The sequence below is a fragment of the Notamacropus eugenii genome, chromosome 1 (genome assembly GCF_028372415.1).
Source record: "Notamacropus eugenii isolate mMacEug1 chromosome 1, mMacEug1.pri_v2, whole genome shotgun sequence".
In the NCBI taxonomy this organism is placed as follows: Eukaryota; Metazoa; Chordata; class Mammalia; order Diprotodontia; family Macropodidae; genus Notamacropus; species Notamacropus eugenii.
This window is the reverse complement of record NC_092872.1, coordinates 304,206,060-304,221,512: the sequence shown is the minus strand read 5'-3', so window position 1 is coordinate 304,221,512 and position 15,453 is coordinate 304,206,060. Positions and strand designations below refer to the sequence as shown.

General features: G+C 39.1%; 2 protein-coding genes across 6 annotated transcripts in view; one reads left to right on the top strand and one right to left on the bottom strand.

Moving 5' to 3' along the window:
• The window catches only part of SLC38A6 (solute carrier family 38 member 6), a 103,320-nt gene extending 101,454 nt beyond the window's left edge, over positions 1-1,866 (bottom strand). For all 4 annotated transcript variants that reach the window (XR_011971755.1, XM_072629394.1, XM_072629393.1 and 1 more), the window contains exon 1: positions 1,646-1,866. Coding sequence is in view for 3 of the 4 variants with exons in the window: in XM_072629394.1 (XP_072485495.1) it covers positions 1,646-1,795 (150 nt within the window). In the remaining variant the exon portion in view is untranslated. The remainder of the gene's footprint in view (positions 1-1,645) is intronic.
• Positions 1,867-1,905: 39 nt separating this feature from the next.
• On the top strand, positions 1,906-13,926 carry TRMT5 (tRNA methyltransferase 5). Of its 2 annotated transcripts, none has more exons than XM_072629391.1 (5): positions 1,906-2,095; positions 3,763-4,415; positions 8,076-8,200; positions 11,775-12,450; positions 13,632-13,926. In XM_072629391.1, exons 1-5 carry the CDS (start codon positions 2,091-2,093, stop codon positions 13,715-13,717), a joined length of 1,545 nt encoding a protein of 514 aa, XP_072485492.1. In that variant the 5' UTR covers positions 1,906-2,090; the 3' UTR covers positions 13,718-13,926. The 2 variants fall into 2 exon arrangements, with proteins under 2 accessions (XP_072485492.1, XP_072485493.1); XM_072629392.1 differs by having other exon boundaries at positions 2,028-2,529.
• Positions 13,927-15,453: the final 1,527 nt, after the last annotated feature.

Here is a 15,453-nt window from a genome sequence, read left to right as displayed (position 1 = left end):
ATAACTTTGGGACTGAGAATAAATTAAATGGAACAGGAGCAAATTTTAGAGCTGTGAGGTATCTTATAGGCAATCAAATCCAATTCTCTCATTTACAGATATGGAAACTGGAACCCAGAGTGGTAAAAATAACTTGTCCAAGCTGACTTAGCTTCTTCTGGGTTCCTCATTCCTGATCCAGTGCCTTTCTTACTTAATAATTCCAAGACCAAACATTCACTTACTACCCCACCCCCAACTCCCCAACTTTGAATGGAAGAGAGGTTTCCAGGTTTGCTTAAACAACTATTATCATTAAAGAATTTCAGAGTTAGAAAAAAAAATGGAAGACTATTTGATCTGGAGGGTTTAGCCTTTTCTATGTCATACACCTTTTGGCAGTATAGTGAAGTCTTGGAACGTTATCTCAAAATTTTAAACGTATAAAATAAGATACAAAGATTTAAAAAGGAAAGCAATTATACTGAAATAAACATGTTTTCTTTTCCCCTTTCCAGGTCATCTTCTGAATTCTAGGTTATAAACCTCTGTTCTAGACTAATACACCTGAACAAGGATGATCTTTACAACATCAATTAATCAATAAACACTTATTAAGCACCTACTTAGTACCAAGCACTGTGCTAAGTGCTGAGAATTAAAAAAAAGGCAAAAGACAGTCCCCACCCTCAAGGAGTTCACCATCTAGTGGGGGAGACAACATGCAGACAAATATATCAAACTATGTACAGGATGAGTGGGAAAGAATTAAAAGAGAAAAAGCACTGAAATTAAGAGGGGTTGGGGAAGGCTATATGTGGAAGGTGAGATTTTAGTGGGGACTTAAAGGAAGCCAGGGAGGTCAGCAGGTGAAGTGGAGGAGGTAGAGCATTCCAGGCATGAGCCAGAGCCAGAGAGAATGCCTGGGGCAGAAAGATGGAGTGTCTAGATGCTAGAAGAGCAGGGAGGCAGGGGTCACTGGACCAAAGTGTCTGCGTGAGTGTGGAGAGAGACGTGTCAGAATCTCTTTGAAGGCTTGCCTCTGAGGATGTGGAATTTACTAATCAAGTCAACGAACATTTATTAAACCGCCTACTACGTGCCAAGCAAGGAAAGCTCTGGTCTAAGAGAGGGGCAGAAACCGTAAAGCCCTATGTAAGAGCGCTAACGTCGGGGCAGCCTCAGGGGGAAGGGACTACGATGAAGGATGAGGGGCGGAGGGGAGTGTGTCAGGAGGACCATCTTTATGTAGCATTTTTGCTGGGGGAGAGAACGCAAGGAATGGGGGGGGGGGTCAGCCAAGGGATGGATGAAGCGCCCGGTGTTCCTGGATCGCGGAATACTTGGAGGGGAGTCAGAGTTACAATGGCCAAACCGAGGCTTTTCTATTTGATGCCGGGGGTAGGAATAGGGAGCGAGTGGAGTTTACTGAACGGGGGGGATGGGCGGCGCTTTCCACCTGCCGCAGCTTCAAGGGGCTTCCCTCCCACCAGTGACACTCGTGGCTAAGCCGGAGGCGGGGTCCCGGGGTCCGGAGGGAATCTTCGCGAGCCCCCGCCGTGTGCGCAAGAGCCAGGGGCCGAGGGGCCGGTCAGGGGTCAGAACCCCCGGTGGGCGCCGAGTCTCCCGAACCCGGGGCTCTTCCCGCCACCCCGCCGCCACTCACAGTGCGGAGCAAAGGGCTCAACTCCTCTTGCTCCTTCTCCTCCTCCTCCTCCTCCTCCTCCTCCGTCTCCGTCTCCTCTCCCTGCTGCGGCCGCGCGGAGACATACCAGCCCCGGCTGGGGGCGTGGATGCTCCCCCAGGACCTCTCCATGCTACCTCAGCCTCCTCCTTCTCCTCCTCCTTTAGTCTTAGCGCCGGCCCCGCCTCCAACTCCGGGGAGGGACCGCACGCCCTCCTCGTGCGCACGCGCACACAATTCCCGCCGCGGCCGCAGCGGGGCGAGCCTGGAGGCCAGCATAGCTTCGTTGTGGGGGAGGGGAGAAAGAGTGGGAGGGGAGAAGGAAGCGCGGTTTGATGACGCTATCTCCTCGCCCTCCCCAAGAGAGTGACGATTCCAGCGCGCCCGGGTGTCCCCACGTGCGGGAGTTCTTCCTCCACTTTGGATTATGAGGTGCGAATGGTTTGTGTGAGCCAGATGCGGGGAGCTGACGGGGTCGGGGTTAGTGGCTGATGTAGGGGTAGGGGGAAGGAATTAGGAGCAGTGACCACCGGGGCCTGGTTTCCTGGAGGTGGTGGAGAGGACCCGCATATGATAACCGGGTGGAACCGGGAAGTGGCCACTGACGGTTTATGGGACTGATCTTGCCCTACGTGAGGAAAATCTCGCGATATTACCTGGAGGGTTAGAGGTCACGGTTATGTTTCTGCTGCCCTAGTCCTCTGACTCCGGGGCACCTCCTAGCCTGGTGTTCCGGTGCCCTTTGGTTTAAGAGTCCAAAGCTTTGGGATCAACGTGACAGGGGCGTCAAGTCCAGTCGCCTTCTTTTTACGATCGAGGAAACTGAGGCCCGGAGAGGTGGAATGCTTTGCTCGAGGTCCCAAGCAGTAAGTGGAAAATGTGAAATTTGAATGAACCCCGTCCTCGGCCTACAAGTGCAGCCCTCTTTCCGTTGCACCGGCAGTCTGCTTGCCAAGCAAGACACAGCGGCAAGTGGGGCTGGGAGGACGTTTTGTGGAAATGTGGAAAGCTGTTGTTAACATTTTAGCCCCCAAGCCCCAGTTTTTCAGAATGCTTAGAATTGTGACCTCAAAATGTTCCTTCCAGGAAAGGTGAAGACCATTTTGTCAGGAATAATAGCACAGTGATTTAAACAATTTAAAAGAACGGTTCAAAGTAAGGCATTGTTAAAATTGTATAAATGTTACTTGGGGAGCTGTTTTTTTTTTTAATCAAATGACTTTTAAATCTACGCCCCCTTAACAAGTTGTTAAGTCGATTTTTTTTTCTTTTCCCTCTGCAGTTTATCCAAGATAATATCCACACCTGCTTTTTGTACTATTGTTTAGAGGAAAATGAATTTTGCAAATACCGTTGAGTACCGTATTTACACAAGTCTATTATTCCCCTACTTAGTAAATTCCAGTGGCCCCACAATAAAATAGAAACTCATCTTTTTTAGAATTTCAGTCTCTTCATTAGCTGGACTGGGATTATCTTTCCAGATTTATTATACATTACTCTTCTTTGATACAGTTTCTCATGTACATATCTTGTATGTATCTTTTTGCATATTGTCTCACCTGTCAGACTGTGAGCTCCCTGAGAATAGGGGCTAGGTTTTTTTTTGCCTTTGTATCCCTGCACTTGGAACAGTGCCTGGCACATAGTAGGTGATTATTAAATTATTGACTTTGATCCTGCTTTTCCTCACAAAAGGCACTCTGTCTCTTCTCTAGTAAGCATTTGTACTGACTATACTGCATACCTGAAATGTACTTCCTCCTCACCTCTGCCTCAGAATCTCTTTCTTCTTTTTAGATGAAGTTCATTCGTGTTATCATCTTCTACATGAAGCCTTTCCTGTCTCCCTCCCCTTCCCCTCCCCCCCCCCCCCACTTATTAGTGCCTTCTCAAACAATTTTGGATTTATTCAGGCCTCTTGAATAGGAGTTTTTTCACTTTTTTGTTTGTATTCTTAACCATTTGTGAAGTAGCTCCCTGAGTAGCATCTTACCCATTGTGAATTATTTCATATAGTTCTTGACTTTTACTTTCAGAGACCAGTATTACTGAATATTTTGCATTTTGATTTATAATTTTTTTAATCTTTTTATTAGGATTTTGTGGAGATCACTTGGACACTCAGGATTTCTGAAAACATATCATTATAGAATAATTACATCAAATTCAGAGATTCCTTTCACTTGGATATCGCTGGCACAGAGTCTTCATAAAATACTGTCTTTTTACCTGTACAGTCAAAGAAACAGATTCTGTACAATGCCAGAAATAGATGTGAACAAAATTCACCCTGAATTGTATTCCCCACCTTCTCAAGTTCGTGGAATGACAAAACTTGATAGAACTGCATTCAAAAAAATAATTACTATTCCAGTACTTAAAGTGAGGAAAGAAATGGTAAATAAGTTAGTGAGATCTTTAAGAAAGGTACTGCTACAGCGTCCAGGCATAAAACGTGTGATTGATGATCCAAAGGATGATGGAAATAAACTGGTTATGCTGGATCCTTATAAGATAGTTTCTGATGATTCCTTTGAAGAATCTGAACGTCTTCTTTTAAAAGAACTTAATGTTAACCCTCAGATCTCTTCATATACTTTGGAGCTAACTTATGAAAACTTTAAGACAGAAGAAATCTTGAAAGCTGTGCTTCCTGAAGGTCAAGATGTAACTTCAGGGTTTAGCCGAATTGGACATATAGCCCATCTGAACCTCCGAGATCATCAGCTACCATTCAAACAGTTAATTGGTAGGTACAACATAGAAAAACTTGGGTTCGTTGTGTATGTTCTGATTTTAGGTATGTAAAATCTAGAGAGGGTAATATGAAAGTGAATGGAAGACTGTTCTCAGGAAGACATAGATTCAAGTGCTGCCTAGGACATAGACTAGCTATGTCCTAGGCAAGTCATTTAACCTTTATGTCTCAGGAAGTTTTCTAACTTGTAATTTACAAATGAATTGAGATTTGTATCTATAGAGGGAGTTTGCACACTGGGAGTCCAGTTCAATTTCTCTCCTAACACGTAGATTCTCTTTGGACAACTAATAAAATCAAAAGTCTGGACCAAAAACGAGTTTTATTTTACAACTGCCAGGTTATAGGAGGAGGAAATTTTAAATATTTAAGTCATGTTCTGAGCTGTAATCCACCTTATTTAAAACACATCTAAAAGAATTTAGAACATCCTCTCTGGAAGATGCCTATATGAACAAGTTTATCTGGCTAAGCTTTTTTATGGCCATTAGTACATCACTGAAGGTACAGACTTAAAAATTTAAAATTTTTGCTGTGCCAAAATTTACTGGTTGGCACATTGCAACAAGGGCATTGTTGGTATTTAGTGATTATTGATCTTTAAGTCTAAATTTAGATCTCAGATTTTGTGAATTTTTGATTTATGTCTGAATACCAAAGTATTGTTTACTTTTCTATGGCTATAGATGTAGATTTTTGGTTAGGTTCATTATTCTTTGGCTACTCATCCTGGATAGTCCCATAATTAGTATAACACTGATTTGTTGGAGAAGGGGGTGAAGAATTATTGGCATAAATATTAAATATCATTAGCATTCTCCAGGCAAATTAATGTTTTTAGATGTAGAATAATTATTAATAGGCTTAGGTTTCATGCTTATCTTTAAAACGTAACTCCAGCATTTTGTTCATGTAAAACTTGTGAATCCTCTTTTATATTTTTCTTTTCCTTTATTTTTAATGATAAAAAGGATTGCTATTTGAATGGTGTGATCAGAATATTGAATGCTACCAGCAGATGTATATAATTATGCACTAACCCCTTCTGGCATTTCTTTTTTTGATGTTTCTTTTCCCTCACATAGGAACTTCCAACTTCTCAAGAAATATTTTTAAGGAGTAAGCAGAGTGGCTGGAGAAGGCTGAAAGTCAGTTCAAACTGCAACCCTGCTACATATTGGCTTTTTGTACCTGGTAGAATCAGTTAACTTCTCAGTGCCCTGGATTACTCTCTAAAACTAAGTGTCAGGGTCTCACTTTAAGCTCCATTATCAATTCCTCATCCATAGGTATTCTCCAGGGCTCTGTCTTAGACCCTCTTATTTTATCCATATACTCTCTCAATGACCTCATCAACTCCCATAGGTTTAATTATTATGTCTACACAAAAGACTCATAGGTTTGTCTAGGCCTAATCTCTCTCCCTTGAATTAAAGGCCAGCTTCTCCAGCTGTCTGTTTGATATTTCAAAAGCTAGGTGTTCTAGATTCATTTCCTTGCACAAAACAGCATTTGTTTATCTTCCCTTCCTACCCCGCCAGTCCATTCCTCTTCCAAATTTCCCTATTTCTGTTGAAGGCACCTCCTTTCTTCCCATATCCCAGGTTCGTTACCTTGGTGTTATCCTTCATTCATCACTCTTCCTTACTCCACACATTCAGTGAGTTGCAAATATTACCCATTTTCGCTATTAACATAGCTACCACTTCAGTTCAGGTCTCATAATTTCTCATCTAGATTATTGTAACAACTTTTTAATTAGTCTCTATTCCACAATTCTCCCACTATAATCTATCTTCCACCTAATTGTCAGTGATTTCTTTACATGCCAATCCGATTATCTCATCCCCCCTATTCAGTCAACTACAGTGGTTGGTTGCCAATTGCCTTTACAATAAAAGTTTAACTTTTGAAGTCCTTCACAACCTAGCCTTAACCTGTCTTTCTAGTGCCATTATTATACATTATTCCTCTTTCTGTACTTAGCCATACAGCTAAATTGGCCTGATCTTTTTCAACTCCCATCTCTGGGCCTTTGCACTAGCTGTCCCTCATGCCTTTAATATACTCCTTCCTCACCTACATCTCATATGACTCTTTGTCTTTGTTCTAGGAGTAACTCAAGTATCATCTTCCTTTTGAAATCTTTGCTGACATCCCAATTGCTAGTGCCCTCCCTAATTACTATGTATGTATTTGTAGTTATTCTCTTTAAACTTATTCTTTGCATCCCCAGGGCCTCACAAAAAGTAGACGCTAAATAAATGATGTTTGATTGCTATACATAGGTAGATGAAGTATCCTCACAGGGAATTGCCTATACCAGTGATAGAGGTTCTGACCATCCCTACCCCACCCTGAAGGAAATTCAAAGCTTTAATCATTGGTCTTTAGGTTTTTTTTCTCCTGTAAATTTCAATCTTCATCTCATGCTAACTATCTCACCTTGGAAATTTAGTTCTGATACCTAAGGAGAATGCAAAATCAGAGCTTTTTGCCCATTTATATTACAGTACTGAAAAATTCACAGGCAGATTATTATAGAGAAAGTATTTGATTTGAATTTAAACTGCTTTATTGTTCATTTGCTTTGTTGGTTATTTTTGTTAGATTTTTAAATTACATTCTCTTTCAAATCTCAGGATAGTCTCTTATAGGTTTCTAAACTAATGTTGAAAAAGAAACTGTAATTAAAAGGAAGGAAACATGCATATATTAAATACCCACTCTGTGCCAGGAACTGTATTATCTCATTTGATCCTCACAACAACCCCGGGGAGGTATGTGTCATTATCATCTCCATTTTAGAGTTGAGGAAACTGAAACAGATAGGAATTAAAGTGACCTGCCCTGGCCGCACAACTTAGCAAGTGTCTGAAGTGGGATTTGAACTCATCTTCCTTTCTGACTCCAAGCCAAGTGCTCTGTGGGCTGTACCAGACTTCCTCTTTTATTGACCAAAAGGATTACAATGATCATACTAATTATAATGTGTAATATTTAATTATAATTATTTTTCAAATGTGTATGTTGGCTTTTGTAATGGCAAAGTACAGCATAATGGGGAGAAAGCAGCCCTTTGAATGAAGAAGACTTGACTCTAAATTCTCAAATCCAGCTTCTCACAAGCAATTGTTTTGTGACCCCGAGGAAGTAACAACCTATACTGTGAGACTATGATTTGCAGATTTGCCTTGCTGGGTGGGACAAGTTCTCTATAACAATGGAGTCACAGATCTGGATCAGAAAAAAAATTAATAGGTGTGCAGAGCCAAAGACCTAAGTCTCTCTTTTATTTGGAAACATTTGTTTTCTTAAAAATATTTCCAAAATGAACATTTACCTATCCCTATGGCTAGAAGCTCAACTGTTTTTACTGATATTTTCAGAGTCTTCCCTCCTACCCTTTCACTTCATGCTTACCTACTGAATACATTCAAGGGGCTTCATCTGTGAGTAAAAAATTTTTTAAACTACTGAGATCATCAGATAGCCACAGTGGCATTAGATTTTTATAATTTCATTCCTTTAACACATTCTGAATGCAGTTTTAAGGAAAATATGTTTACATTTATATACATATGCAATTTCAGGCTTTATTTTGTAAACATTCAATAAAACTTACAAAAACATTTTTCCGCATTTTTTCAGGCCAAGTTATAATAGACAAAAACCAAGGCATCACTTCAGTAGTAAATAAGATCAATACTATTGACAATATTTATAGAAATTTTCAAATGGAAGTGCTATCTGGAGAGGAGAACATGATAACCAAGGTATAGTATGTCTTCTCATCTCTTGTGTTGAGTCAATCAAAGTAGTTAATTTAAAGGAATAAACTAAGTTTTAAAAAATAACACATTTATTCATTCTTTCAATCATTTACTCTGTATTTCAACACCCTGGCAATGATGAATAAATTTCATCTTTCCCCTTCTAGCATTAAAACAGCTTGTGTTTACCAAAACTCTTATAGTACATTTGTAAGTAAATTTTAGTCAGTCAGTTGTTATTTGTTGTTGTTCAGTCATCTCATGGTGATCCCATTTGGGATTTTCTTGGCAAAGATACTGGAATGGTTTGCTATTTCCTTCTCCAGTTCATAATTTATATAAGAGGAAACTGAGGCAAACAGCAATTCAGTCAGCAAGCATTTATTAACTGCTGGCTGTGTGCCAGGACCTGTGCTAAGCCCTGGGACTACATATAGCAACTCAAAGGTAAGTCTGCTTTCAATGCACTTATGTTTTAATAGGAGAAGACAACACATAAAAGGAAGCTGAATAGGATAACAAGGTAAGGTGAGGAAAAGATGAAAGGGGTAAGAAGAACCCTTGTAAAATAAGCCCTGGAGAATCAGGAGTATAGCCTGTGGTAGAGTTCTCCAAATGGTCTGCTTAAGCTAGGAAACAGGTTAAAGCTTCTCCCTTAAGGAGAGCAAGTTTTTAAAAGATGCCCTGTATTGTCAGAATGTTAGAAAAGCAGAAGTAATAAAATAGCCAAAAAGATGGATGTAAAACACATATTATTCTTGTTACCTACTGAAAATTTTAGTTTCTTTGAAAATTTGAGGATAGGCTTAGATTCAATCCAGCTCAGACTCTGTCTAGCTGGGATTCTATCTGGCCCATTTGTGAATACAAGCATTACAAATGCTTAGGTTCCTTAAGAGCCAACCCAATTTGGTGAATCTTTAATAAACTTTGTTTTCTTTGCTTTAAAAAAAAAAGAAAATTTGAGGTTAGCAATAGTGCTTTCTAGTATTGACACTCTTTTAATATTGTTCAGATCAGAATCAATAAGTATTCAAGGGTCTCCCTATACTTTAAGAAACCCAGACTGCTCTGAATTTGGGGACATAGCATTATATAAAGGCAGGCAGTGATGAATTTTATCCTGTAGGAATAAATCTATGCCTGGTTTTAAAAAATAGAATATTTTACATGAGGATATTTATAGTTTTTCAACTGACATTGTAAAGGTTCCAGGCTACTAATTACAGGTTAACTAGGAATTTTACCACCCTTTGATGATAGCACTAAATAGCAGTTATGAGGTGTGGGGAATACTCAATAGTGGCTTCTTATCTGGAAACACATTTTAACCAGTTTTAAGTACTAAGTGTGCTTATTCTTTACTTTTTCTTGGCTCTTTAAAGTAATGAGCCATTTTGTCTTAACGACTATACCTCTGGGAAGTCTTTTTGTATTTACAGGTGGCACTTAATGGTTTTCTTAGCTTTTCACTATTTTCTTGCATATCTCTCATTTCTCTTCCCAATTTTTCCTCCTCCTCTCTTATTTGATTTTCAAAATCCTTTTTGAGCTCTTCCATGGCCTGAGACTATTACATAGTTTTTTTGGAGGTGTTGGATGTAGAAACCTTGACTTTTATGTCTTCTTCTGATGGTATGCTTTGTTCTTCCTCATCTGAAAGGATGGAAGAAAAGAAAGTAACCTTCTATAGTCTTATTTTTTTCCCTTTTTTGGGCATTTTCCTAGCCAGTTACTTGACTCTTGAGTCCTTTGTCAAGTGGAGGGTATAGTCTAGGGACCTGTAAGATCTCAGTTCCTCCAAGGTGGCACAATCAAGGGAGAGGAGTTTACTCTTCTGCACTGCGCTTTGTTCTGTGAGCAATGACAAGCATTGTTTTCTGCCCAGGATCTGTGAGTAGGATTCCCTCTCTAGAGCCTCCACCAGCTCTTCTATGTCAGTGCTCCTCCTCACTCCAGGAAGGCCATTCAGGACTTCGACCCAGATTGGCTGCTCAATTGCCCCAGGGTCTTTAGGCCAAGGGCTCCAAAAGTGGATGCTGCTGCCACAGTGGCTGCCGCCCTGAGGCCTCACCATGTTCCCTTCTTGCCCAGGTGAAAGATCTTTCTTACTGACATTTGAAGCTGTCTTTGGTGTTTGTGGGTTAAGAAATCTGGGAACCACAGCTGCTACCCGTGATTTCACGCCCTGAAGTTTGCTCCAGTCCTGTGTGGCCCATGCTGGGCTGCGCTGCACTGTGAGCCTGATGCAATAGACCCTTCACGGCAGCCTTCCAGGCTGTCTTGGGCTGGAAATCTCCTTCACTTTTTCACTTTGTGGCTTCTGCTGCTCTAGAATTTGTTTAGAGTGATTTTTTACAGGTATTTTATGGGCTGTGGGTGTAGAGCTAGAGCAGGTCTGCCCTTCTACTCCACCATCTTGGCTCCACCCTAATGGTTTTTGTTTTTAAAACCATGTTAAGTGGTAAAATGCTTGACTTTAAATCATATTTGTATTCATTTGAAGTATATTTACTTTTCCTTTAAAAGCTGAAATCTTTTGATGTTAACCTTTGAATGCTTGATTATAGTCATGTTAGCTCTTTCCCATGGAATCTCATGCAATAACATCATATTTATATTTCCTATTGTCATGTCTTTGTAAGATGATTCCTTTAAAAAAGAGATCAAAAGTTAGATTTTATTAAAGTTGAGTAAAGCAAAAACTATAGTAACTAACTTAGAAAAATAAGACAATGATACAAGAATACTGAGCATTTAACAGGGAGTTTTTTGTAGTTTTGATATTTCATGTCTGTTACAATCACGAGGCAGTGTCACAAGCCTATTCAATTAACTTTTCTCGGATCTTAATTTTCTGCATTTTAATTAACTTGAGATAAATTAAACTTGGCAAAGAAAAGAAAACATGAGAAAAATTAGTTCATTTGACTAGTTCATTACATTGATTGCCTCTCATCATCTTAAATTTGGTATATCATCTAAAATTCCCAGCTGTGTCCCAGCCACAGAGATTTCTAGACTTGAAACCAGCAAAGCCCCAAAGTAACAAAGTTTGAAAACTGCAGAATGGCTCTGAATTTAGAGTCTTTCATTGATACTTAACTCATGCCTCCTTACAAAAATCCAAACTGTGGAGGTGCCTGTTTTCTAGGGTTGATGACTGCAAAATAACTATCAACCCTGAAAATGTGTGTGGTATGTTGTTTCAAGTTATAGGTTTTTCTCCTTCCATCTGGTGGTATATAAGAACGTAATTAAGCTAGTCTATTGGCCTGTCTAAAAAATTCCTTAGGTGACTGGGGAAGCACTTTATAGTCCTTCAGGATAAAGTGGGAAAACCATTTGGCTTTGAAGAGATGGCTTTTTTCAGGAAAGTCTAATGCAAGAAATTAACAGGTCTCAAGGATATTATAAACACTGGTTTCCTAATTAAATTTGTTTTGAATGTATTGCTCTTTGCTCTTAGATTTAGCATTTAAGAATACTTATAAATGACGAGTCCTATGCAGATATTTACATATTAATGTCAGGAATTTAGAAATAACCTTATTGACTAAAATACACCTTTTTTCAGGTTCGAGAAAACAACTACACATATGAATTTGATTTTTCAAAAGTTTATTGGAATCCTCGCCTCAGCACAGAACATAACCGTATTACAGAACTTCTCAAGCCTGGAGATGTTTTGTTTGATGTTTTTGCTGGAGTTGGGCCTTTTGCCATCCCAGTAGCAAAGAAGGGCTGCATGGTATTTGCCAATGATCTCAATCCTGAATCCCATAAATGGCTCTTACACAATTGTAAACTAAACAAAGTGGACCAAAAAGTAAAAATCTTTAACCTGGATGGTAAAGACTTTCTTCAAGGACCAGTAAGAGAAGAGTTAATGAAACTGGTGAGACAGCCATCAAAGGAGAGAAAGCCATCTGTGCACATAGTTATGAATTTACCAGCAATGGCTATCGAGTTTCTTAGTATTTTTCATTGTCTTTTAGATGGACAGTCCAAAAGTAGGGAGCTTCTTCCCACAGTGCACTGTTACAGTTTTTCCAAAGCTGATGATCCTGCCAAAGATGTTCAGCAACGAGCTGAAGCTTTGTTAGGTGCTTCTTTAAAAGGATGCAGTTCAGTTCATCTCGTAAGAAATGTGGCTCCTAATAAGGAAATGATATGCATCACTTTCCAGGTCCCAGCTTCCATACTCTATGAGAACCAGCTGATAAACCAAGAGGAGCAATTTCTGAAAGCTGGTATGACTCGGTTTACATGTTTTACATTTAACTTTTCTAGCAGCCATCCCTTTAATTTGGGAAAAGAGAATGAAGTTAAACAAGCAGGTGTAATATTTAAGATTTTAATCACTTTCTGATTCAGTTGTGTTTTAGTTTTTTTGTGATTGAGAGAAGCAACTGTGCACCTGTTATACTGTTGCTAGGTCAATGACATTTGAACAAAGGATAGTAGATTTAGAGTTTGAGCATGTCAGCAGTCATCTAATTGAATTTCCTCATTTAAGAGATAAAGGAACAGATTCAGAGAAGTATGTGATTTACCCAGTGTCACGTAAGTAGTATAGACAAGTTTAGAACCAGATCCCCTGACTCCAAACCCAGCAGCCTTTCCTCACATTATACTTGTGCTCTTCTCGATTCTGAAGATAGCATCCAAAGCTCTTAACCCATTGACTGAAGAATCTTAAGGTTCCTGTGGTGTTTCTGTTAATTTTTGTAAGAAAGATTTTAATAGCTTTTGTTTTCATATTTTCTTTGGTTTTCCCTTATAGTCTTCCTTTCTCCCAAAAAGAATGTTTTTTTTTTTAAAAGAGAGGAAGAGGGGAAAAAAATTGTAGCCAAGATGATGAGCGCATTGAAGAATAATCTGGTGTTTGATGCAGTGCCGCCCACTCAAGGACCCTGCCTCTGTGTGGCAGAGCAGGGGGCCGAGCTCGTTCTTCAGTTTTGATGGAATTTTTTTTTGCTGTTCTTTTCATCTACATTATTGTTCCTCCTATTTAGTATTTCTTGAAGCACAGAAATATTACACTTATATGCTACAATTTGTTTAGTCATTCTCCAGTCAACAGGAATCTTTTTTCATTTGATTCCACAAAAATGCTGCCACAAGTCTTTTAAAACATATAGACTTTTTCATACTGTCAGAGACCCACCTACCCCTCATCTCTCATCCTCCTTTGGTATATGCTTTTAGCAGTGGAATCTAAGTCAAAAGATTTGGACATCTTAGTCACTTTATGTGCATAATTTAAATTGCCTTCAGGAATGGCTATACCAATTCACAACTCTATGTATGAACAGTGCATTGGTGTTCCTGTCTTTTTCCACAATCCCATTTCCATTTCTTGTTATCTCTTAATCTTGAAGTCAGTTATTTGAAATATTACCTAACATAAGTCTATTTGGTTTTGTTACAGAAAACCTAGAGGAGCCTCCTTTTAAACGCCAAAGAACAGGGAAAGCTTCATTGGAAGAACAATCACAAAATGGTTCACAAACATGATCAGAAATGTTTTCTACCTCCATATTTATCCTTTGTGGTACTAAAAGCAATTTGTGATTCCCTGAAGCTCATGTATTATATTACTGTGGTATGGAACTAGATAGTTTTCCCTTGCCTTTTGCTTTTTTTGTTTTGTTTTGATGAAGATTATCAGAATGACATCTTAGTTGCTGAATTATAAAGATGATGATTAAATTTACTTAAAACAAGTTATTGAAGAACCTTTTTCTTTTGGGGAGAGAGACTATGACTACTTTCTTCTCTATTGTAAACTCTTGGAGTCACCGTTTTCCCCCAGTATTCCAATCATTTCAAGTCACACTTAGGAGAATCACATCCAGTGATAGGATTTCCGCTGATTATGAAGCTCAAAGTAGTAGCATCATATGGCACAGAAAGGTTAAAGATTTCTATAGATAAATGGTCCCTCACTTTATAGTGGGTCATTAGGGAGTATGGAGAAAGCTGTTTCAGAAGAATGGTGTAGATGGGGAGGATATCAGGGAATAGGTGTGAGTATAGAAAGAAAGCAGTTAAGTATAGAGGACTCTAAAAGTTAAGCAATGAAAGGAAGGAAGTGAATAGCTTTAGCTAAGGACTAGGGTCAAGGAATTGTCTCTTAGCCTGGGGAAACTTGAGCATCATGTAAATTGAAGGAAAGTAGGCAGAAGATTAAAGAATAATAGAAAAGAAGGGATAATTGCTAGAATTATCACAGAAAAGAAGGGAGGAAATGGGATCAGAGGTATGGGTGATTAGCAATGTCTAGGAGGATCACCTTTTGAGAATAAAGGGTACTGAGAGTAGGAGAGCTGTAGGAGTTCATACAGTTTTAATCTGTAGAAATCTGCTAAGGGGATGGGATATAATTGGGGAGCTTAGGGCTTGAAGAAACATAAGAATTGAAATAGCTGCTGTGCAAAATATGACAGGACTAAAGCAGTGATGTTTAGCACTGAGGATCCAGTTTGAGAGTACAGGGTATAAGTAGTAGTGGATTTAGTCAACATGGTTTCATGATTTCCTCTTTATTGTTCTTTTGGCCATTTAGGAACATAAGCCAAGAAAGCAAATGGTGTAAATTGCTAAGGGATTAAGGTTACCAGCACAGAAATGATCTAAGGTCAGTGGAACATGGGATTTGAAGGTGAGGGCATCATTGAAAAGAGTTAATTCAACTGAACAGTAAACATTAAATGTCTCCTACATGCAAAGGACTGTTTGAATGGTTAAAGAGGAAAATGAAGCCAGAACCAGAGGAAGGAATAAAGCAAAGGCATTCAATAAAGAACAGATTTAGCACGAGTAGGGGAATTAAAGAAATAGGACAGAAAATTAAAGTGTGGGAAAAGAATTTCAGAATCTTGGAGAAGCAGCAATTTAGTAAGGTGTAGATTACCCTTATGAATGGCTGAAATAGAATGAAGATTGAGCTGACAGAACTATCAGAATGGATTAGGAGAGACATTGAGACATAAACTGAAGTTTGAAAGGATAATAGAGCACGAAGCTGAAAGAGTATGAACTAGATGTCAAAGTTGTGTTGGTGAGCAAGCATCTTATTTGAAAGGGTTCATGAAATTTTACCCCTGATGTTAATCTTCTTAATTAAGAGCTTAGCAGATATGAAAAGTGGCCAAAAGCTATGTATGTCGACAGAAAACTGGATTTTCAAAACAGGAATCCAAGCCTTACTTTTAATTTGTCATTAATTAAGTTGTGTGATCCTGAACAAG

Excerpts from the sequence above, each read along its gene's own strand:
- TRMT5 (XM_072629391.1), top strand. Across the intron at positions 4,416-8,075 it reads ACCATTCAAACAGTTAATTG|GCCAAGTTATAATAGACAAA; the intron begins GTAGGTACAACA and ends GCATTTTTTCAG. Across the intron at positions 12,451-13,631 it reads GGAGCAATTTCTGAAAGCTG|AAAACCTAGAGGAGCCTCCT; the intron begins GTATGACTCGGT and ends GTTTTGTTACAG.